This window comes from Anoplolepis gracilipes, chromosome 1 (assembly GCF_047496725.1).
Source record: "Anoplolepis gracilipes chromosome 1, ASM4749672v1, whole genome shotgun sequence".
Classification (NCBI taxonomy): Eukaryota; Metazoa; Arthropoda; class Insecta; order Hymenoptera; family Formicidae; genus Anoplolepis; species Anoplolepis gracilipes.
This window is the reverse complement of record NC_132970.1, coordinates 1,699,708-1,722,675: the sequence shown is the minus strand read 5'-3', so window position 1 is coordinate 1,722,675 and position 22,968 is coordinate 1,699,708. Positions and strand designations below refer to the sequence as shown.

The 22,968-nt window shown below is 35.9% G+C and overlaps 2 protein-coding genes across 6 annotated transcripts; one reads left to right on the top strand and one right to left on the bottom strand.

Annotated features, from left to right (window-relative positions):
- Nucleotides 1–122: 122 nt before the first annotated feature.
- Nucleotides 123–4,182, top strand: LOC140668853 (CXXC-type zinc finger protein 1). 2 transcript variants are annotated; one of them, XR_012047255.1, is made up of 7 exons: nucleotides 123–250; nucleotides 453–574; nucleotides 691–781; nucleotides 860–1,080; nucleotides 1,344–1,920; nucleotides 2,150–2,733; nucleotides 2,766–4,182. XR_012047255.1 is itself a non-coding variant. In XM_072898181.1 (6 exons), exons 1-6 carry the CDS (start codon nucleotides 221–223, stop codon nucleotides 2,648–2,650), a joined length of 1,542 nt encoding a protein of 513 aa, XP_072754282.1. In that variant the 5' UTR covers nucleotides 123–220; the 3' UTR covers nucleotides 2,651–4,182. The 2 variants fall into 2 exon arrangements, 1 of the variants encoding a protein (XP_072754282.1); XM_072898181.1 differs by having other exon boundaries at nucleotides 2,150–4,182.
- A 1,768-nt stretch (nucleotides 4,183–5,950) lies between these two features.
- On the bottom strand, nucleotides 5,951–22,813 carry Tyf (twenty-four). Of its 4 annotated transcripts, none has more exons than XM_072898123.1 (11): nucleotides 21,383–22,804; nucleotides 21,050–21,311; nucleotides 20,073–20,654; nucleotides 15,381–15,494; nucleotides 14,846–15,208; nucleotides 14,359–14,637; nucleotides 13,802–14,171; nucleotides 12,866–13,321; nucleotides 12,295–12,667; nucleotides 10,400–12,174; nucleotides 5,951–10,288 (listed from the first exon to the last, which is right to left on the bottom strand). In XM_072898123.1, exons 3-11 carry the CDS (start codon nucleotides 20,394–20,396, stop codon nucleotides 10,221–10,223), a joined length of 4,122 nt encoding a protein of 1,373 aa, XP_072754224.1. In that variant the 5' UTR covers nucleotides 20,397–20,654; nucleotides 21,050–21,311; nucleotides 21,383–22,804; the 3' UTR covers nucleotides 5,951–10,220. The 4 variants fall into 4 exon arrangements, with proteins under 4 accessions (XP_072754224.1, XP_072754231.1, XP_072754247.1 ...); XM_072898130.1 differs by having other exon boundaries at nucleotides 21,050–21,228; XM_072898146.1 differs by having other exon boundaries at nucleotides 14,359–14,634; nucleotides 21,050–22,813.
- Nucleotides 22,814–22,968: the final 155 nt, after the last annotated feature.

The window sequence follows — 22,968 nt, the reverse complement described above, 5'->3', positions numbered from 1 at the left end:
TATTTTCCTGATTATGCTTTGTTCATTTTTTTTTTTTTTTTATTTAAATGTCAATAGCTTGTATTTATTTTGTTATCTGAAATGTATATGTGTATATATGTGACACACACACACATACAGATATAATTTCCATCAACAGGTAACATTTGTTGTATCTGTTATATTACCGACAGTATTCCAATCAACATGGCGATTTGTTTGCAGTGTCATACGCTGCATTATGGCTGATAAAAGACAGAATAGTTTATCCGTAAGTATTAAAATATTGTACATACATGAGACTGTAAATTAAATATAATTTTTGTAAATCGCGTAACAAAAATATTGTTCATAGAAAAAAATTGCATTTATTTTATACAAATTTTATGTGAATTGCATTTAAAAATACAAACTAACCTCTCCATTATAAATAAATTATACGTATGTATACTAAATTGATTTTAATGTTACAGAAAGAAGAAATAGCGAAGCAGTTTATGCTTCCAGAGAGAAAAAGCAAGATCGCAACGTTATTGAAACAAGACGGTCAAGCGTATTGTATTTGTAGAAGCTCCGATAGTTCTCGTTTTATGATGTAAGCAAACTTTTTGAAATGTTGGTATTTGATATCATTGTCATTAAACATTTTTTTTTCTCTGTATATCTTTATGAGAAAATTATGATTGATGTTTACATTTTAAATTCTTTCAGAGGATGCGACGCATGTGAAGAATGGTATCATGGTGATTGCATAAATATAACTGAAAAAGATGCAAAACATATAAAACAATTTTTCTGTGTTGTAAGCAAGTTTTTTGACATTTTTGATCAAAATAATATCAAAAAGGACAAATTAATATAATTAATTATCATTATACAGCGTTGTAGAGAAGAAGATTCAACTTTGATAACACGATACAAACCACGTAGAACTGATCAAGATGACAGGAAGCATAGAAAGTATAAGGAGAAAGAAGGAAGTCATCGTTACGAGTATGATGCGCCTTGGGATCCTAGAGTAGAAAAAAAATCTTCCAAGCGTTGCGGGGAATGTACAGGATGTCTACGTACAGAAAATTGTGGGAAATGTGACGCCTGCAGGTGAATTAACATGAAGAAATAATTGTGAAATATTATTTATGATTCAATTATATTTATGGTAAGATACTATGGGAGTTTTTCAACCAATGATATAATTCGACACAAATATTCTGTTTTTGTTACTCATTGGATATCGAACAAAGACAAAATAGTATTTGTATCAAATTATGTTATTAGTTGGAAAGCTCCCTGTGTCAACAAGATATTATACAATATTATAGATATTTGACTTTTTTGACATTGTGACTTTTATATGTGTACAGACATTTGAAAAAACATGGGCCTTCGGTGCGACTAAAGCTCAGATGTATCCAACGAACCTGCCGTGTACTGGGAGATCCACTAAAGCCTTCCAAAAGTTTCAACAAAGGAACGAAATTGATCAAAAAGCGAAAGAGAGATTCGAGTAATGAAAGAAACGAATACTTGGAACCGCCACGTCATTGTTACGGACCTGCGTGTACGAAGCAATCGCGGCCCGGTAGTAAATACTGCTCCGACGACTGTGGCTTAAAATTAGCGACGAGTAGGATCTATCAGGTGTTACCGCAGCGGATACAAGAATGGTCGTTGACTGCATGCATTGCGGAGCAAAACAATAGACGCGCTCTGGAATCCGTGAGGAAGCAGCAACACGATGTTCGCAGAATACTTCAGGAACTAGAAAAGAGGCATGTTGAATTGGATCGTATTGTCGAACGTGCAAAACACGCGACCATTGATCCGCAAGCCGAAGTGGATGACAACGACGATACGGAAAGTAGCATGTATTGTATCACATGCGGTCATGAAGTCCATTCGAGAACCGCTGTTAAACATATGGAAAAATGTTTCAATAAGGTATTTTGTAAAATAATGTACATATATTACAGACAATACCTATACTATAGCTACTGGTTATTTAATTTAGGAGCTAATCAAAATTATAGTTATAGATTAACATGCAAGCTTTAATATAAATGTGTTACTTTATCAATTTATTTTTTGATATGTGGTTTATTCTATGAAATGATTTTTAATTTGTTTCGAAGTAAAAATTAATGCTTTTTTAACTTGTTTCATTTTGCAGTACGAATCGCAAGCGTCTTTCGGATCAATTTTCAAGACGCGCATCGAGGGCCAAGTGATGTTCTGCGACTTTTACAATCCTGTAAACAGAACCTATTGTAAAAGATTGCGTGTTCTTTGCCCGGAACACTGCAAAGATCCCAAGATTGGCGATAGTGAGGTATGTGGTTGCCCGTTAGTTACAAATGTGTTCAACATTACGGGCGAGTTTTGTCGTGCGCCCAAGAAGAACTGCGTAAAGCATTACATGTGGGAAAAACTGCGACGTGCGGAGATCGATATGGAAAGAGTGAGACAATGGCTGAAGATCGACGAACTTGTAGAACAGGAAAGGCAGATACGATCGAATATGGCGACGCGAGCCGGTGTATTAGCTCTAATGTTGCATTCTACTTACAATCACGAGTTAATGGAACAAATGACGCAAGAACAGAGCAGAGAACAATTACAGGCGATGGAGGAGGAGTTACAGAGAAGATATGGTTTACATCAAAAGGAATAACGTGTAAAGCAGCATATCCTCTCTCTTCACTTCATAATTTTCATTATTTGACTATCATTTTTCTTCTTAAAAATTATAAATATGTATGTATATATATATATATATATATATATATATATATACACATATACATATATATATATTCACCGATCTATATACATGTATATACATACACCTAATAATTTTCAATAAATAAAATCGATATAAATAATAAATATATGGATATATAATAAAATTGAAAATTATAGTAAGTTAATGCAATGCAACTATTGTAAGCTTGTACTGTAATGTAATATATATATATATATATATATAATAAGATAATTATGCCAATATTGTACATTTAAATCTCGTGTCTGTCGATTTATGAAATTTTAGAAGCTTTTAATAAGTTTCTACGCATATTTTAATACGCGTATTTATACTTATTAAAAAAAAAATCTATGTCACAAGAAATATCTCTTCATCCCAGCGTTCGAAAACTCTCAGCAAGGAATCTATAATAATGTGAAGTATGGATTTCCAGTCCCAACTGCAAATTATCGAACGTAGGGCATATGTCGGAAGAAATATTTCTTGATTCATTTATATTTAAAACGAAAAATTTCTCCGAATGATGGTCTGTAATAGATGGAGAAGTTTTCTTTTTTTTTTTGGTAATATCGTTATTATTTACATTATGGTATATCGAGAGACGTAGACGTAGGATCTTTTTTTTTCACACACTCCGACAATTAATCGTTTCAACAAAAACCATTTATTCACAGGTCGTAGCCTCTGCGGATGCAAAATAACACGCCAAACTAGCGATCTATCGCTTAGCTTCGGAAAATAATCGCGCAAAGCGCAAAAAATGGATATTGATCTTCTGACAGAAGAATCGCCTGTTTTGAATCGTTTTCTTAAATACGCGTTAATGATAAAATCTATTAAAATTTTTAGTTATTTCGTCGATATATTTTTATTATAAAATTATTATCAGTCACATGAAAATAATTTTTGTGGAAGTTTACGTAAAATGTTAAAATAAAAATTATCATCATTTTATCTATAGAAGAATTATATAATTTCGGGATATTTACTAATTAAATTACGATTATTTATAATACAATAAATTAGGAACAAATATGTCAAATACAATGGCAATATATAAAGCAAATGCATTTGATGTTTATACGAATTAATAAACGATTATAATGACATAAACTGTAATTAATTATATAATATTAATTAAATTATATATATATCATTTAATTAATATTATATAATAAAAAAAAACTATAGTAAAGTATCTTATTTACGTGATTACAATTGATACTTGCTTAATAATATTATGACAGTATCCATAACAGAATCGCAGATATCTCCATTATGTATTGCGGAAAAATCATTGATTTTTAATTTGCAAGATTCGATTGTGCTAAATCAAATGAAATAATACGATTCGCTTTAAGATATCGATCAAAAACAGGCGATTCATGTGTGCTCGCATGTATGTACGTGTGCGTACACTTATTAAGGAAACGGATGACGAAATAGAACGACTCATTTATCACAGTATTGCACGCAAAGCATGTACGAAATCGCAAGTAAGTTAGCATAAAGGCCAAATGGCGACACTACACGCTTTCCTCTTAGAATATACATCCGGGGAGATTAGAATTTTTTTTGTCGTAAAAGTAACGAAATGTTCATCTATTCCCTCGACCTTCCTCTCCCCTTCTTTCACACTCTTTCTCTCACATTCTCACTTATATAATTCGACATATTCTTTTTACATTCCATGGCAAGGACTCCGAATGACCCTTTACATCCATGGTCCATGATAACTTCTACATATATCTGACAATATCGTTAGTAACAAAATAATAAGCCATTGTGTATGTGTGTGTAAATACATCACCTGAGAATGAACCGTGATATATTTTCGTTTCCTTCGCAACATTTTCTGAGTTTTTTCCATTCTTTCTTCTGGTGTATAACTTTCCTCTTCTCGTACGACGGAGTGTGTCTTAAAAATCTGTCATTGTTACGGATATTATTTAAAAAAATACGCGCAAACAATGTTCAGTATTCGATGAGTTCGCTGTCTTATCCGAATTGACACAGGCTGGATGGTCTCGGCCTCTCGACGACCTAATGTTAACATATTATTTTTTTTTTTTTTTTTATTTTAACGAAACAATATTTTTACACAAGCTTCAAAAGAGGTCGAACCTCTCCAGATAGTTATATGAACGCTTAATACATACAAAGAAACTTATTTTTTAATTGACGCGATCGATTAAGATGAATAATATATACTTGAAGCTTCTCAAAATTTTTAATTTTAGGAAATTCAGTAGAAAAAAAAAATAAATACGATCATTCTCATGTAAATTCAATAGAATAAAAACGCGATAAATAAGACAATTTTTTTTAGATATAATTAAAGGCTTAGTTATTTCAAAAAAAAGAAATAGAAAAATATCTAAGTGATCTCTTTTTTTTTTTGTCTTCTCCGAAGACAACGAACGCTATCACACGGTTTTGATTTACCATCTCGACAAATCTCGCCGCGTCAACGATACGATTAAGCAAACATCAGATATCACTGCTTATCGTACTTTACATTCACAAAAGGGAACTTTGGCAACAAACACACTCGCATAAAGTTCTGTAGCTGGACAGCAGCACAGCCTTTTTCACGCGCACACAAATTGTAGTTTTAATATACATAGTGGTTGTTTCTCTTTCACTCTTTCTCTCTCTCGTTTACTGTCTCTCATTAATATAGTAGCGGCACACATTAATAATTTTAATTGGATAATTTTTTCGTAGCGTTGATGTAATAATAATACAATTATATATATATGTATATATCATACAATACCGTATGTACAATATGAGAAGAATTGTTTTATATCGAATAACAAAATGTACAACGGTACGAGGTAACATCGAGGTCGTCTTCTTCTTCTTCTTCTTCTTCCTCTTCTTCTTCTTCAGTATTTTTGCTCCTTGTTTTGTTCTACATCTTCCAGGTAGTTGAGATGATCGTTATCAGAGACAACAAATCTCGCGGAAACATGAATTTTTATCCACATTTGTGAACGATTGACAATCAATACTTGATGCTGACAATAAAATAGAATAACATAGAAAAAGACAGCAAAATCAACGCAGGATTCAAAGACAGGAAGAGATAAGGTGCAATACTAACGTACTCATAATTCGGGCGGTTTTATCAGAGAATACTTTTTCGCTATTACAGCATTTCTAAATAGATCGCAATTTTAAATAAATATATGCAGATCGATATGAAAGAAAATAAACATATATTTATTTCTCTTCTCATAAACGCTTATAAACGAAAACAGCAGAGGGGGAGGGGGCACATAGATTTTTTTTATACATATATATAATGTAATTTCGTTTTCTTCTTGTCGTCTATTTCAAGTTGTTACTCTCGTTCGTTACCGCGATTCTGATTTACGTGTCGTTTAAAGAAACAAAAGTCGGCCCGCAACGATGTTCATGCGTGCTTCTCGTATGTCCATCGAATGAAAAAAAAAAATGTGAAGTAATGATATACTCTACATGTGTGCGACACAGGTTAGCGTGTAGCTGCCTCCTCACACTCGTTATGTACATACACTGTTATATGGTCCTATCTTCTTTCTTTTTTTTCCCCTTTTTTAGTTTTTCTCCACAAGTACATTTGCACTAGTCTTTGCGAACTCTTATCACTTAGCCATTTGAACCGGTCAATGGCACAGGCTGAGACTGCATCCTGTTACTTTAAGGCGGAGTGGAGCACCTAACTTTTTGAATGTAGTTTTCGCATATCGAAAAAAAATAGCTCAAAACAAAGTATTATCTGTTCTCACAGAAACAACGCAAATTCTTCGATGATTCAGTTAAAGTAATAGGTTTGTTCTTTTTAGTTGAACTGGCTGAACTGGAGTTTATCTTTTTCCTTTCACATTGGAAAGAGAAAGATTAACTCTGAACTAGTATAGTCAATTCAGCTAAAAAGAACAGACCTATCGCGAAATACAATTGTCCTAACGTATCGTCGTCTCGTGTAAAAAAAATAAAAAGAAAAGAAATAGTCGGTATATCGATCTGTTGAAACATTATATGGAAAAAGAGCACAGAAAACTGTAGAAAGATTAAAGCGTAGAAAAATTAAAAGAGGATTCATCGAAGAAATATTTGTTGCGATCTTTTTTTTTTTTTTGGAATGTTAACTTCGATATTGATAACGAGGCTAAATGTGAAATCTTTTGGAAAGGAAGAAAAAAAGAAAACTAAAAGAATTTGTGTAAAAATGTCTAGTACAATCAATAACTATCAAAGATTTGCATAAGAAATTGCGTTTAAAAAAAATAAAGAAAAAAGAAGGAAGATATTTTGTCATGTCCAAGATATACTTTAGCTGCGGTTATACGATTATACTTTTTTCGAGCTATCACTCCGATACGCATTCCATAATGCTTATGTCGTACAATTAGATATTTCTCAATTTCTCGCTTATCTCGAGAAAGCTGTACTTCCAGCTGGACTATTTCCTATATACTGGACAAAAATGAAAATTATCAACGGAGCATGATATCTTTTTTTTCGTTTTTACACAATTTTGATATCTTCGCAAAGAAAAAATGATATATAACAAACTTTTTACCCCAATTCTAATTCATTAATAATAATTAACTCGCATTATATAATACTACATACATTACACTTTCATGCCCTTTCATATATACGAAACTTATCTGTGATAGTTTACTTTATCATTACCTATATAAAGGCGATAAGTTTCCACTCATTTCACTCATTCGTTTCTTCATGAGACTGCTGTACGAACATTATTATTCTCGTATAGAATGACACGTTTCGTAATAACGCGAAAATAGTTTTTATATCTCTCAATGTAAAATGTATACGTTCTCATACTCTCCTGCTTCGCTGATAAGAAGCAGTATGAAACGAGTTTAGAAATGTAATTAAAGTTAGTTTATAAACGTAAAGAGGGATTAACACTAATATTTAACCCGTTTAGTATTTGGGACACAATACGCACGCGGACCGTAATATCCTGAGGTTACAGAATTCATAGACTTACATTTAAAAACATGTGTATTAACAGTAGTTAAAAGCAGAGCGTTATATAATATGCTTCATATTTCTCTTAGGCTCAGTTTTTTAGGCATTTACAGGCATATAGAAATTTAAAAAGTATAGCTTATATATCTTTTCCTCTCTCTTTCTAACTGTAGTTAATTTGAAAGATGAGATTTCTCTTATTATTACATTATACATATACATACATATATGTATATATGTATTATGTATATATATATATATATATATATATATATATATATATATATATACATATATACATATACATTTACACCATACTATGTCAACGTACATATTTCTACTTATATACGCTTTCATCAAAACAATAATAATCATGTTACTTTTTACGCCTGTAAATAACGCCTCGAAAAAAATGCAAAAATCCATGTTTCGAAAACGTTCATGGAATATCGTCATTTAAAAGATATATCCAATAAGAGAAAATGAAAACTTAGGAACTAGGAACGTACCTCGCGTATAGAATTCATAAAACTCGAGTTACACTTAATGAGCAAATAATATACGTGCACATGGATTATCTTTGTGCACTTCCGGGACAAAGTCTACTCTGCAATCTAATTGTAAATCACACATTAGATAGCATAATCACGTTGAATAAAATTCAACTTTCTGTCCTCTAACATCTGGCAGCTGCGACACGCATCCGTTTATATATGGGCTTTTACGCATCAAAAATTATATCAATAAACTGTTCATTTTTCTACGAAATCTGGAATAATAAAGGATTATATAACATTGTAATCGATAGACATGTAAGCGAGGCAGTAGATATTGTCAATGATTCGTAAATGTAATATAAAATCTATTGAACGAATAATAATATAGTATAAGAATATTATAGCATATTCGCATGAAATGCAATTAATTTGGAATAACTTTTGTTTAGAACCCCTGGAAAAGTTCAGAGATATTTCAACGTGTATATAATGATTATGTGGTCGAACAGCAATCTCATTTCTATGATTACCCAATAAAATCTATACGAAATCTACACGAATTATACACACATACAAATTCATTCATACTATCGTATTTTTACTGATCACAAGCAAATATCTTTTTATATTATCATTATGAATATAATTATCAGTTATTTATTAAATAAGCAAGTCTGTGTAAAAATTTATTTTGCGACACATTCGGCATTCTATCTTCACAGACATTTGACCAGATTTTGAGCACACTTTGACATTTTTCAAAACCCAGTTAGTGACTTTTTTTTTTTTTTATTTTATACTACCGAGTGCTCCACAGCTGGAAGAAGTAGCCACTCTGAGTTCTAACTCAATCACACTATTGTCTCAATATATTACATAACCGCGCATTTACATTTCTCTGATATAGTCCGCACGTCTTAATTATCAAGTAAAATACCCGATATCTCTTTATATTTTGACCTTTGTAATATTTCGACTCACCAACTGGTTCGTAATCTTCCACAATGTCAATTAAGATTATTCCAGCTCAAGAGTTCAAAATCTTATTATAGATGTGGTACTTGGCAAATTTCTTGACTTAACGTGTGATTAGCATACTTGGCTTCGTCAATTTTTTTCTTCGTTGATTCTTCTAAAGATTCGCAAAGGCACCAGGAAACACCATTGTTCATGCGTAACGTTTACTTCTTTGATATAGATACCCGCATGGTAGACCTGGTTATTACAAGTTTATATTTCTTTGTAGCATTTCCTTTAAGCACTTTTTAAAAACTTACACTCTCATAAACCAAGTTTAAAAACAATCTTTGAAAATTTATAGGGATACTGTGATGTATTTACACGCATACACTGGAAGTTCCCTTTAATCAAAGACCAATATATATATATATATATATATATGTTATATAATATATATACACATATATTGTTATATATAATATATAAATATTATATATGTTTATAACAGTATATATATAATATATAACTATATATATATATATATATATATATATATATAATTCTCGAGAGAGATAGCCCTCATTTCCCGATCAAACGTTCCTAATTGTCAATACTGAAGTTTCGCGACACTGCCATGATTGTTTGAAATTCACACAAATGCAACGTACATTGCTGGAATATACATTTCGTTATCCTTTTCCTTGTCTTCCTGGTTTTAGAGGCTGATTGTATGTACACTGCTATTATTATCTCTTGAGGCACACTTCGTATCGCTCGGTTCCATTAATCTCACTTTATCGATTCAGCATTTGATTCGAGCAATAAGACAGGCGATTCTCCGAGCGAATTTTATGTCCATACTTGAGGGACATGCAACTGCGTACACAGCACACATAAGTGCTTGGTCTTGCATTATCAACGAAAGACCCAAGATCAAACTAACTAAATGTAATTTGTAATGGAAGTGGTTTACCATACAAAAGTTACTGTTATTGCCTATTTTCTTCGTTTCGACAACTTTCACTTCACTGTCCACTATAAAACTGTATACGACCGGTTGCAGTCACATTTTCTCTCATAACTGCGTCCCATGCTATTAATAAAAGTAAAAAAAAGTATAAAATTAGTAATAAAGTAGAAATAAACACGAAATAACAAGAATAATATAATCGAATAACTTGATTAAATTATACTACAGTCTTACCTAAGCCAACGAAAGACACGATCTTATCGTGGTTGTACGTCTGCACATTCAGCTCTTCCTCGGGTGCCACATAAAGCATAGAAAAGTCTTCCTTTGGCGGATGAATCTTCTCCATGATCCCGGGTGGCGGTGGAGGCGGTGGTGGCAAATACGTGGGCGGTGGAAATCTTGTGTTGGGATAACTCATGTATGGCAGCGGTTGCACCATAACCGGATGCACAGGTGTCACATGAGCATTCGTTGGTGTCACATGAGCATTCGTTGATGTCACATGAGTGTTCGGCGATTGCATATGATAATTCGACGAAAACTTGTCGTACCTCGCGGGTTTCTCGGTGAACAACGGCGGAGTCCTCTCGAAAGTGTTGAGCGACGATTTACTAACAAGTGGTGGTACAGCCGGAGAGAAAGTGGAACTGCTGGTCGCGGTTGTCTGAGTCTCCTCGTTGCCGTTGTCTTCCGAAAGTAACAATTGTTCGTTTATCTCGAAGCCAAACGTGAGTTCTGTCGGTAGATTATTGTTCTTGGCAATGTCCGAAGTGGTTTCGTCCAACAAGATCACTGCCGGTCTAGGAGTTGAATTTTTCGTCTGCTGCATCTCTACCGTGGATGATGGTCTTTGCGGTTGATCTTTATCAGATTGCGATTTGGTCTTTTTATTCTCCGTATCTTCACGCTGTTGAGTAGTATCTTGTTTCGGATTTTGCGTCTGACAGGTTCCCACTTTCGCTACATCCTGCTTCATCGTATTGTTGTTCGGATATTCTTTCACAACCCTTGCTGTCCTCGGGTCGCTACTGGTCATCTTGTTTTTATTATTGCTTGGCTCAGACTCGACATCCTGCGACTCTTGCGTAAGCTTCGCCGTTTTCTGCTTTTGCACGTCCGCACTGTCGCTATGGGATGCGATTGTCGGATTAGTCCTGTTTTCGGACTGCGAAGTATCGGTGCTGTGTGATTTTTTAATCGGTTCGTCATGATACGGAGGTACAATCTTTTTAACATATTGTTCTTCATATGATCCCTGAATTTGTATATTTTGATTACTATGTACGTAACTCCTGCGAGAACGAGGATTGTTAGTCCTCGAATGTGCGACAGACTCTTTATTGTTAATAGTGCAATTGGGATTATTATCGGCGTCGAGTGGATTATAATTCATCGTTGTACTATTATTAGTCAACCTTGGCGTCACAGCGTTTGTTGCGATAGTCTCGCTTGTATTCGTACTGTAATTGTTAGATGCCGCATGATGTTTTTGTTCCTGTTGTGTTAGACTCTCCTGCATTTTTTCGATGTCTTGTACATACTTAAATACTTGAATATTCTTATTAATTGCTTCTTCCTGAGCTTCGGCTTTCTTTCTATCTGACGAATTTTTCACCTTTGTCAGAGTCGACGAAAGTGACTTTTCGAAAGCGAGACTCAAACTCGCCGCTGCATGATTCGATTGGGCAAAGTTTTGTTGTTGCCTCACTTTTCTTTCCGAATGCTGTATTTCGTCTAAGCTTGGGTAATAATCCTGCGGTACTTTGTCCGGTTCCGAAGGGGTCTTGGAAGGTACACTGGGCCACGATGCTGTATTCAACATGCCCGGAACGATCGTGGACATGTTCAGATTGTGCGATATGGTAGCCATGCGCGCTATGTCCGCATAACTCGCTTGTGGAGTACCGCCCGATGAAGTCGCGACTTTAGTCAAATTATGTTTTGAACTATTCGACGTAACCGGCAATGAGTGAACTGAATCTAAATCGCTGCTATCCGACTTGTCACTGCAACAATTATACGTATTCTTTTATTGTCTTTATATTAATTAATATCAATATCTCTTAAACATTTGAGTGTTTTAAATTATAAGATATTTATTATATATTTATAATGTGTCCAATTACCTAGGAGGCATACTGCTCGCCGATTTTCTTCGCAGTTCGGGAGACAGCGGTGTCCTATACTCGTTGGAGAATCCTCTGGAACTTTGCAGATACGATCCTGACGTCGTCAGATTTTGCGCCCTGCCACCACTGGAGCTTCTCCTTTGTTTCTTGCTTTTCTTCTTTTTTGTAACTACTAGAAATTCCGTCTCATGTTCCGGTTCCGGATTAATCTTCTTATTGGAATTACGGCGACTAGTGTAATCCTCTCCTGTGTCGTTGCAATATATCGATTGACCTTCCTCTGTTCCCCAGGAGCGCCTGTCGCCTCGACTATCAACTGTCGTGTCTCCGGTACTTCTTTGTTTTGGACGTCGCAATGCTACATTTTCACCTATTATATTATAAAACAATATATTAGAAAAGATGTGTAATAAATCGTGGTGAAAGTGTATATAAATTTAGTAAAAATGTCTGAAATTATATAAATATATAATAAATTCATAAATATAAAATTTACAACATACAAAAACATGATGATAAAGAGAGAGAAAAGAATGAAATGTACATACTTATACACATATAATCATACCATGTTGACTGGATACACTACTGGCCCCACTGGAACTGACGCTTTTTTCTGTTGTGAGATCCTCTAATTTTGTTTTTGAAATCTCTTCCAAGGAGTTAGACTTTTGTAACTTTGATGGTAACTGTTCTCTCTTTGTATCTTTCTCTCTAGTTCTCGGCTTTGTACCAGAGCTGGCCTTCACTCTAACAGGATTACCAGTCTTTCCTTTTTTGCTTTTGGATTCTTTATTCTCAATAAAATTAATTAAACTGTCAATATCCTCATTACGATGACCCTCGACATTTTCAGCGTTGTAAACTTTGACATTATGTTCTTGAGTATGTTTCCTTCTGAGTTTCTTTGCAAAACGATCATTATAGGATTGTACAGCGTTTCCGTTTTCGTCCAACGATTTTTTTTCTCCCGACACGGATGGATCTTTCATCGTGATGTGCTGTGTCGTATACCTGGGACCTTCTGTGCACAATTTACTTGCTTCAGTTTACAATAAGCAAAGATAAGATAAATAAAGTTAAAATTCATTTTCTTGGAAAAATCTAAATAAGTATCTTTATCAGCAACAGCTATCAAATACTTGATGTTTGTGCGATACAGGGTACTTAAACTATATTATTAATAGTAATTGCAAAATTTGCTTTTAGTAGTGAAATTAGTTTCAATATTCAATTGCAGATTCTCTTGTTGCTAATTGAATAAAACTTCTTTTTAATGTTACAATCTTTTTAATGATATATTATTTTAGTGGTTAGTAACTTGTAATGTATTGCACAAACATCAATAATGGCTAATACTTACAATAAACAATTCTGTTATTAAGTTCAAGAATTATAGAAAACACGCATACACATTTCAATATATTTCTACAAAACAAACTTTCAAAAGTTTATTACCTTAAGTGTATTATATGCAGTATGTATGTATATATGTTAATCTTACCCATCGTTATATTCTGTGCTTGCCAAGATGGCATCACAGAACACAAACTCGGCACGATCTTGCTCTGGCTAGTACTAGAACTGTTTGAAGCTCCACCTATACCACATTTTACACTGTTGTGTGGTTGAAACAATGTTCCTGTCACTTCTGTACCATTAACAGACATTTTTGATTTCTCCTGTTTATGATCGCGAATAGGGAATTCTATAGGGCTATCCACATCTAAAGTTGCCCGTGTGACATAATGGATAGGTTTACGCGGTTCAATAATTCTCATCTCAGTTCCTTCGTCATTTTCGGTATCTAACGAACGAGGTCTTTGAATTCCGCTTGCCATAGATCCCACATTTCTCTCACTGATAGCACCTACCTGCAAAAAATAAATTGTTATACAGCTTTACTATTATTATATAGTTTATCTTTTTTACTAAAATATCTTTTCTTATAAGTCATATAAGATGAAGTAATTTTTCAAAGATTAAACTACAGAATTAAAAGGATAAACTTATTAAAATAAATGTATGTATGTACAGATACTGATTAGTATAACACTTTACCTCAACATCGCCTAAATCGATCACCATGTAATCCGACTTATATTCTGGAGGTGGATTATCTGATTCCAGCATTTCATTTGCTCCGTATTTTCCTTTGCCAACTCTTTTCTCTCGTGTTTCGAGTTCTATATCGCCTGAACCAACAGTGTCTCTTTTCAATTCCTTCTTTTCTTTTTCTTTTTCTTCCTTTTTTGTACTGGTATATGACGGTTTGTCTAGAGACTTGGATTTTTCCTTATTGGTCCAGTCATATGCTGACCGTTCCACACAGAAATTCTTCTTCACAAATAAATAAAAAAAATTATTGATGTATTAATTACTCTTAAAGTATCAATGCTACATAATTTTATAATCATATTAAAAAAAAAATCTACATTTTATGTAATTTATTATTAATAAATTATTCGTGCGTTTATATTTGTGAATATTAAAACACGGATATTAATTGTAATTATAAAATTAATTGCAATTATAAAAAATAAAATACCTTTTTATCAAATGAAAGATCTAAATTAGCCAAAGAAGCAAGGCTATGCGATGCATCTACATCTGACGGCAATGATCCACCTTCTCTTTGTCTAGCAGAAACACTAGGTCCTATATATTTTTTGTTCTTTTTCCTACTGCTTCCATAAGTATGACAAGAACTGGATGTTGGATAAGCAAAACTACTATCAAATTCCGAAGCAATGGGATGTGCTAAATTTTGCAATGATCCGCCGTGTGTCAAACGTTCGGATACAGAATCCCGTTTATGTCTTCTTCGATTTGAGCCAGGAAGGCAACGCGAATTACATATTACCCTATGTCCTTCTTCGGTCTCATCCGCTTCTGCTTCTTGTAAAAGTTCCTAGAAAGAATATGACGTTCCATATATATATCTCTTGTCTAATATTCCTAATATATTAATAATATATAATAAATTAATAAATATTTATATTTGATATATAGTTTCAAAACTATATGTCTTATCAATATAAAATATATACCTTATAAAAAAATATATCTTTTATCCCATATACCTTAAAAAGATGCGATTTTCCTTCTCGATCTTTTGGGCACTTGTATGTTATAGCTTCATCCAGTAAAGCACGTAATTCGTTATCGTTTAAGTCTGACAGAGTTGATGGTTCTTCCTAAAAATAAGAACAATTGAAAAAATTAAGTTGCAAATTTATGCAGTATTGCAAGAATTATATTTTTATTTTGTATAGAATTTTTTGAGCACTTGATTTATCAAAAAGAGTATATATATTCTGAAAAATAAATAATTTTTTCCTAAATTTCTTTTAAGATATCATAATGTAACATATATTGATGTTTGTGATCTCTAAATCGTTATTCAAAAAAATATTATACATACATGTTCAAGATTTTATTTATTTATATTGTTATATGTTATTTATTTATATTTTACATATATTATGTTATATATTAAAATATCTTTATATTACAAAAAGAACTAGTTCAACTTGAATAGATAGAGAGGCATATTGATAGATTTTCAGAGTGGATTTAAGGTTTCTCTTATTGGATCTGTTTAAGGCTTATAATAACACGTAAAATATACAATGTAGAAACAAAAAAAATGTGCAGAGTGCATGTATCCTGCTGTCAGTCCTAAAATATGTTGGATAAATATTCAATATATTGTAATAAAGTAAATTAATTCACTTTGTAATTCTTTATAAAATTCTGTCTCTGTTAATACATATATGTTAGCCATAACCAATTAATCTGTTATAAACAAATAATAAATAAACTAAATTTTTCAATATTACAATAAAATTATCAGAAATAAAATGAGTTAACAGATGCAAATGTCATACTGAAAATTCAAAGTTTATCAAAGCCATACCTAATTAAACTCTTGAGTGCAAAAAAACGCAGACGTATTAAAACCTTGCTTTTTTTTTTTTTTTTTTTAAACATAAGTTACATTCGTGTCAGAAATTTGAGATTGTCTAAAAAGGAGATGGATTAATACAACGGCAGCATTGAAAAGACAAAAGAGAAAGAGAGTGCGGAAAAGCAGAGAACGAAGAGCCATCTCAAGATAACGAGGATTTACGGCGAGCTCGCGTTCAACGACATGTCGCGTCGTTTAGAAACGTCGAGGATCGTCACACGTCAGAGTCCGAATTTCTTATAGGGTGTCATGCGCGAGGAAAAGACGAGAACAAAGAGCTCGACAAAGGGAGCGAGCGACGAACAATTCACTGTGTAAATCGGTGATCGTCGTCTGGGAAGGAACGTTACAAAAAAAAAAAAAAAAATGAAGAGTCGTCCTCAAGATTGGTAACGCTCTAGCGATTAGCTCAATTAAGACGTAACGAGCGAACGAGACAGAAACACCGCGAGAGAGAGAGAGAGAGAGAGAGAGGGGGAGGGAGATAGATAGATAGATATAGAGATATCGAGGATGACTTACGAGAAACGATGGAAAAAAAAATCTGCTGGGCAATGCCGGAACGGAATTGCTATATTTTTAGAGGACACACACGCACACGCACACGCACACGCATACACACATACGGCCGAATCGCCGAGAGAGACCCGCAACGTAATCGAAACTCTTCGCTGCCGCTACGCTCTGCTACTTTTCAACACGCGACAAGAACGGACGAAGAACGTCGCCCATCCCGGGACACGCGTTACCGGAGCCTGGAGTACGACGCACCGTCCTCGTCCCCGTCCCCGTCGTTGTCGGTGTAAAACGCGGAAAAACGTCGGCGAGAACGTGTCCCGGTTTTTTTGAAAGCTACTGCGACGAGCGGGCGCGGCGCGCTCTTCCCAGCATGGCCGCCGCCATTACACTGAAAGCACTGCCAGCCCAGGAGCGTATGACCCGGAGGGGGAGGGGGGCCGCGCGAGGTCCTCCTCGAAATAGCTTTTGTTTCGGTCGTTTTTTCGCCTTTTCTTTCTTTCCTTTTTCCGTCAACAATCCGCGATTGTTGCAAATAAGAATGTGAGAGAAAAAAAAAAAATATATATATATATATATATATATATGAGTATCTTGACTTTTAATCAATATAATATTGATTTTCGGTGAGATATTTTCCTTATATATATATATATATATATATATAATGTCGTAGATACGCGAAAATAAACGTTTGCGAGATGAATCTCACGTTATTGTCGCGTGCAAACGTAGGAATCATTTTCACATACGTCCGTTTATATGAAGCATGAAATCTGATTTGTCACGGATGGAATGGAATGGTTCTTGTTTGCGATGATTTACGCGTGCATATTCATAGCTCTTGTTTGGAGTATCGTATGTTACACGATGTTATCTGAAATTGAGAATCAGACGGCCGCATTTAGCCTTAAATATGTAGGATATATGAGATATACGAGAAGTCTCGTCTTTGTTGAGTTTGGTGACAATGCAAGAGACGCACTGAAATATGCGTTTCTTCCGGCGGTTTCTAATTGTTTAACGACGTATTGTCACATTCGTAATGCGAACCGCAGTTCAACGCTCAACACTTGTTTTTTTTCTTTCACCTGGATACTCACAGAATATACAGGGCGACTTGACAAATACCTGCGTCATCAACGTTAGAAACATAAAGAGTCATTTATTTTATATATATCTCGGATATGTTAATTTGCATATTAATTCGCTATACATTACGAAAATAACAGCATAATCTTGTTTGGCGATATCGTCATCTGGTATTTTAAAATTTATTTATCCGTCGATTGATCATGGTGGATATCTTTAACTGTGTTCAATAAATCGAGCTCGAAAAACAATAAAAAGTCAAATTTCTCGCATGTTGTTTTTTTCCGTTACATAACTTCAAAATATTTCATATACACAAAAAGATGGAAAATTCACAGGGAATTGATAGAATTTCAGATTCTAATTTTGTTTGTTATAAAAAAAATGTATATCCCGTATAATAATCTATAGAAATTATAGGAATTTCGATCCTTACTAATGATCGCTTCGTCGATGTAGAATTTCTCGCACGGACATATCGCTGGACGATCGGCCAGTGTCACACTGTATACGGAGTTCCAGTTCTAATGGTCACATACGTCTCGAAAACGCGTGTTCGCGGCGATATATTAGGCCATGTATGTCTGCGAATCGTGCATTTTTCTCGAACGTGTCCCTGGATCTCGTCTAACGACTGCGTTTACGCGAGGCCGGTCAAGAGATGCAAGTCAATAAAAATCGCTCGCTCGCTCACCTCCTCTTCCGACGTGATAACAAAAATTTACGAGTATCGCGCGATAAGTGCTATTGTATAATAATAATAATGAAAATTGAGAATGCATTTATATGAAGATTAATATAGAAGCAAATAATTACATTTTTCAATCCGAGGTAATAGATGGACTTATAATACTTGATATACTGTATAATAATCAAGCAGCTGTTTAGCGCTTATCTTTCTTGCGACAAAAGTAATGAGTACGAAATAGAGGAGGAAAGGCTTCAAACGAAGAATGAAATAAGAAAATAAGATGTAAAACATTAGAAATATATATATATATATATATATATAGTACACAATGAGATGGTGACTAATAAGCAATAGAGATGAGTAATTCTATAGAGGAATATGACAGTGCACTTTTAACTTTGACGTTTTCATTGTTCAGTTAAAAATAAAATATACATATACAATAAATAAATATTTAACAACAACAAATATCTATTTCTGACAGACGAATTGTGTATATCAATATAATGCTACGACAATTGAATCCGCATATCCGTTCCTTGTTTCTCGCGTCTCATTGTAATACGACCTTTTAATTTACTGCTTGACCACTTTATTGATTTCGTATAAATTCGGCACAATGGCCCTGTGAGAGGTTTGCAAGATCCTCCTATTCTTATTACGCAATATTTGTTAAATCAAAAGGCCAAACGGTTGCTAATGGACGACCTATTTGTTCGCAATCGCGAGTTACTTAATTACTCGAAAGAAATCGCACGAACTAATCAAACGAATGAAAGGGGGTATCGAGAACGTATTTGTGCGACGCGTCCTCGCTCTATCGAGGGCCAGCACAGCCATTTCAGGAGCGTAGCCGAGCGTGCCCTCGGATCGAGATTTATACGTTTCTCTGAGGCAAAAAGGCTGACCTTGCTTCTTTCGATACATTTCGCAAATTTAAAACTGATAAGGAACATATCAATTTTTTTCTTATCATACGCTTTAAAACGAGAAAAGAAATATAAGTAATAAAATTTCTATTTTTAATCAATTGGATTATCTCGTAATATTAATATTCTGATATATATATTCTATCTCAGAAAAATATTAATATCATAGAAAACAATCCAATTTATCAGATATATTCAGTTTAAAGTGACAAAAAGATTCATTACTTTTGAGAGAAAATTGTAACCCAATATTATTGTCAGTATTAAACGAAATCAATCAAACGCCTGACTGGTTTAAAAAAAAAAAAAAAAAAAAAAAAAAAAAAACTCACCGCACATGATTGCAATCAATTTTGTGGTTTATCTAAAAAAAAAATGTAATGAATAAAGGCAAAAATTCAATGACAAATCATTGCCGAGCAAAAATGTATTACTGGAGATCTAGATCTTTATAATTATTATTTAAAGACCCTTCATGGCATTCTGTGCACGAAAAAAATTGTCGGAGACATCCTAGTTTGAAAAATTATATCCTCGTATGTGTGATTTCGATTCCTCGACCAACGATCGTGCTCACCTGTTTGCTGTCGACGCCGCTATTCGACGGTGAGCTTTGGTTGGCCGAATCGGCGCCAGCGGCAAAATTAGTAGCTGGAGCGATCTCGATGTTTGAACTTTGCTCCGCGACGGCGACGACAGCGGCAGCAGCAGCGGTGACCGAGTCGTTGCTGTTGCCGTTATTGCTGCTATCAGGTGTCGTGGTATCGACGGTCTCCACGTCGACATCGGCTGCAGCACGATCGCCCTCGGCTATTTTGTCAGGAGCTACCGGTTCCTGACGATGCTCCGGCCCTGGGGCCATGTTGATCGAAATTGACAGCGCGGTATCCGCCGTGCTCATGGCTCCTTCCTCGTCATCTCTCTATTCTCTTTCTCTCTCTCTCTTCCTCTCGCGTATCTTCTTTCTCTCTGTTTCTCAAGGGCTATCTAGCCTCAAAAGGACTGAAACTGTTGACGTTCCGTGCCACATTGAAGACGTTGCACTGGTCACTTTCAGTTGGATGAGCGCGACGACATACTTATATGTTAGACGAAGAATCCAAATCAATTGCACCGACGTTTATGTAGAGTTAAGTTTCAATTAATTCGGTCCTCTTTTCTGTTTAAATTATAGATTTAATATAATGTAGAAAAATTTATTAATTTAGGATTATTAATCTATAATAAAAGCGAGTTACCAATTTGAAATAAAAACTTATAAATATAGAACAAGACTAAGTCGCTAGTTTAGAGATAATTAAAAAAAAAAAGAATAAATTGCTATAATTTCGAAGCTATTAATTTAGAAAAAGACCGTTAATTCCCAACAATTCTAATATTATTAATATCCAAGATTTAACGCGTACTTGCAACTCAATGCGCAATTTTCAAGGAAGATTTCCGCACGATTTCAAGTCAAGGAATTCAGGAAAATTATCCCATTCTTCACCACTGACAATCAGTCGTGAAGTTTTTTTTTGTAGAATCACGTTGCTCGCAGATTTTTCTGCTTACCCAGGCCGTCTCTGAGACTCGGATTACACCGTCTCGTCGGCGGATCTCGATAATATCAATCGACAATCACAATCTCGGTGCGACTCGGTCGCGCAACTTTGAGGTTAGCCTCGATTGGGCTGTCAACTGCTCGGCCGCACACAGCTGTCTGTCACACAGTCATCGATCGTGACGAATCACTAGAGTCAAACACAATGTTCAGTATCCTCGTGTCGTCACCAATAGAATGCCGTGCGCAAGATACACGGACACTTTACGAGCGCTGAAAATTAATGTTCCTTCGTGAATATGCGAATGCGACCGCGTGAGCGTCTGTTAGGGAGGATAACTTACGTAAACGCGACTGCTGGCGGTCACATGTCAAATTCGAACGATCGACGCGTCGAACAGATATATCGGAACGTTCGTTCTTCTTTTTTCTCTCTCTCTCTCTCTCTCTCTCCCTTTCTTTCCTTCCTTCCCGCAACGCCGACAAATCGTCCGATTCTTAAAAGTATGGATTTTCTACGATCGGTGGTCGTGGCTCCTCGAGTGTCGCCGTTGCACTTATCGGCGTTTCCTCTCGAAGACGGAAAGCCCGGCTGAACGACACCATTTCCAAGTAGGTATACGACGACGCGCTGCGTATGTGCGTATGCGTGCGCGAAAACGGAAGCTTCACTCGCAGAGCGGGAGTCACGGGGCGATGGCGCGCGGTGTCGAGGGAAACGACGAGACGACACGAAAAACCGTCCGTTTTTGGCGTTGTTACAACGCGACGATGTTGATAATCGCCGCCGCGCTGCCGTGGCGAGCGCTCACAATCGATTCAAAATGGCCGCCGCCGAATGCACGCGTCCGTCTGTCCGTCTGTCCGAGTCGTCATGGTACATCTCGAGGATAAGTCCATCATCGCGAGGATCTCGTGGATAAGATGCACCGCGACACGATCGACACACATACACACACACACACACACACCCAGAGACGCACGCACACAAGCGCGCGTGCGCGAGACACGCACGCGGTTCGTAGGACAGGATACGCGCGTCGGCCTTATTCCTTATTTTGGCCGCGCTGACGAAGAAGCTTGACAGACGAATTCATCGTCGCCACTGGCGCGGCGTCGCGGGCACGACACGACCGGACGACGTCTCTCACGGCAACGATGCCGTCGGTATAACAGACGCAGACGAGAAGATTGACAACAATGTCAATTTCGCGCGAGGCGTCGCGTGCGCTCGTCAGATTGGTCGTCGTCCCGAGATCGGCCGCCGGATTATCGATCGCGTAACATCACCTGGCTTTTCTTTACCACGACACTGACGACCGAACGAGAAACTCGCGATGAAAGAGAAAGCGGAGCGATCGCTTGGCGAGTGGAGGCCAAACATTCGTCGACACAGAATTCGCGCGACAGAGGTGTCACAAAACCCGCTCCGAAACCCGCCACCGAACGACAAATGTATATATGTATGTACGCAGAGGCGAAGAGAGTCCGGGTCCAGGGACTACATAAGTCCGCCCCCCGCGATGCTACGATCCACACGTCCGTCCGAGCGACGCGTTTCCAGCCTGGGCAACGGCCGTTCGCTCGCTCGCTCGCTCGTTCGCGGACGATTATCTCCGGGAAAAGCCGAGGCGGACGCCGCTTCGCGCGGACACTTTCCCGTCGCGACACGATAAGAAGCGGAATCCACGCTTTTGCGCAGAGCAACGGCGGCGACGGCGGGCCAGCCGCTCGGCCTCCGAAAATGTCGTCTGGCATGCAGGCGCGTATCCGTCCTATCAAGCACCCGGTGCTTCCGCTTTCAAACAACGAGCAAAATCCATCTGTCGGATCGAGTGGGATTTGTCAGATTCTTCTTTCGTTATTATTATCGTAAAAGAGTCATGCAAATAAAAGAAATAAATAAAACAAAAAAAAAAAAAAAAAAAAA

Coding starts and splice junctions, on each gene's coding strand:
- LOC140668853 (XM_072898181.1), top strand. CDS start 221: ATGGCTGATAAAAGACAGAATAGTTTATCC. Junction 782..859: donor TAAAACAATTTTTCTGTGTT/GTAAGCAAGTTT, acceptor ATCATTATACAG/CGTTGTAGAGAAGAAGATTC. Junction 1,921..2,149: donor TGGAAAAATGTTTCAATAAG/GTATTTTGTAAA, acceptor TTCATTTTGCAG/TACGAATCGCAAGCGTCTTT.
- Tyf (XM_072898123.1), bottom strand. CDS start 20,396: ATGAGCACGGCGGATACCGCGCTGTCAATTTCGATCAACATGGCCCCA. Junction 15,209..15,380: donor GAAAATCGCATCTTTTTAAG/GTATATGGGATA, acceptor TATTCTTTCTAG/GAACTTTTACAAGAAGCAGA. Junction 12,175..12,294: donor GCGAGCAGTATGCCTCCTAG/GTAATTGGACAC, acceptor TAATTGTTGCAG/TGACAAGTCGGATAGCAGCG.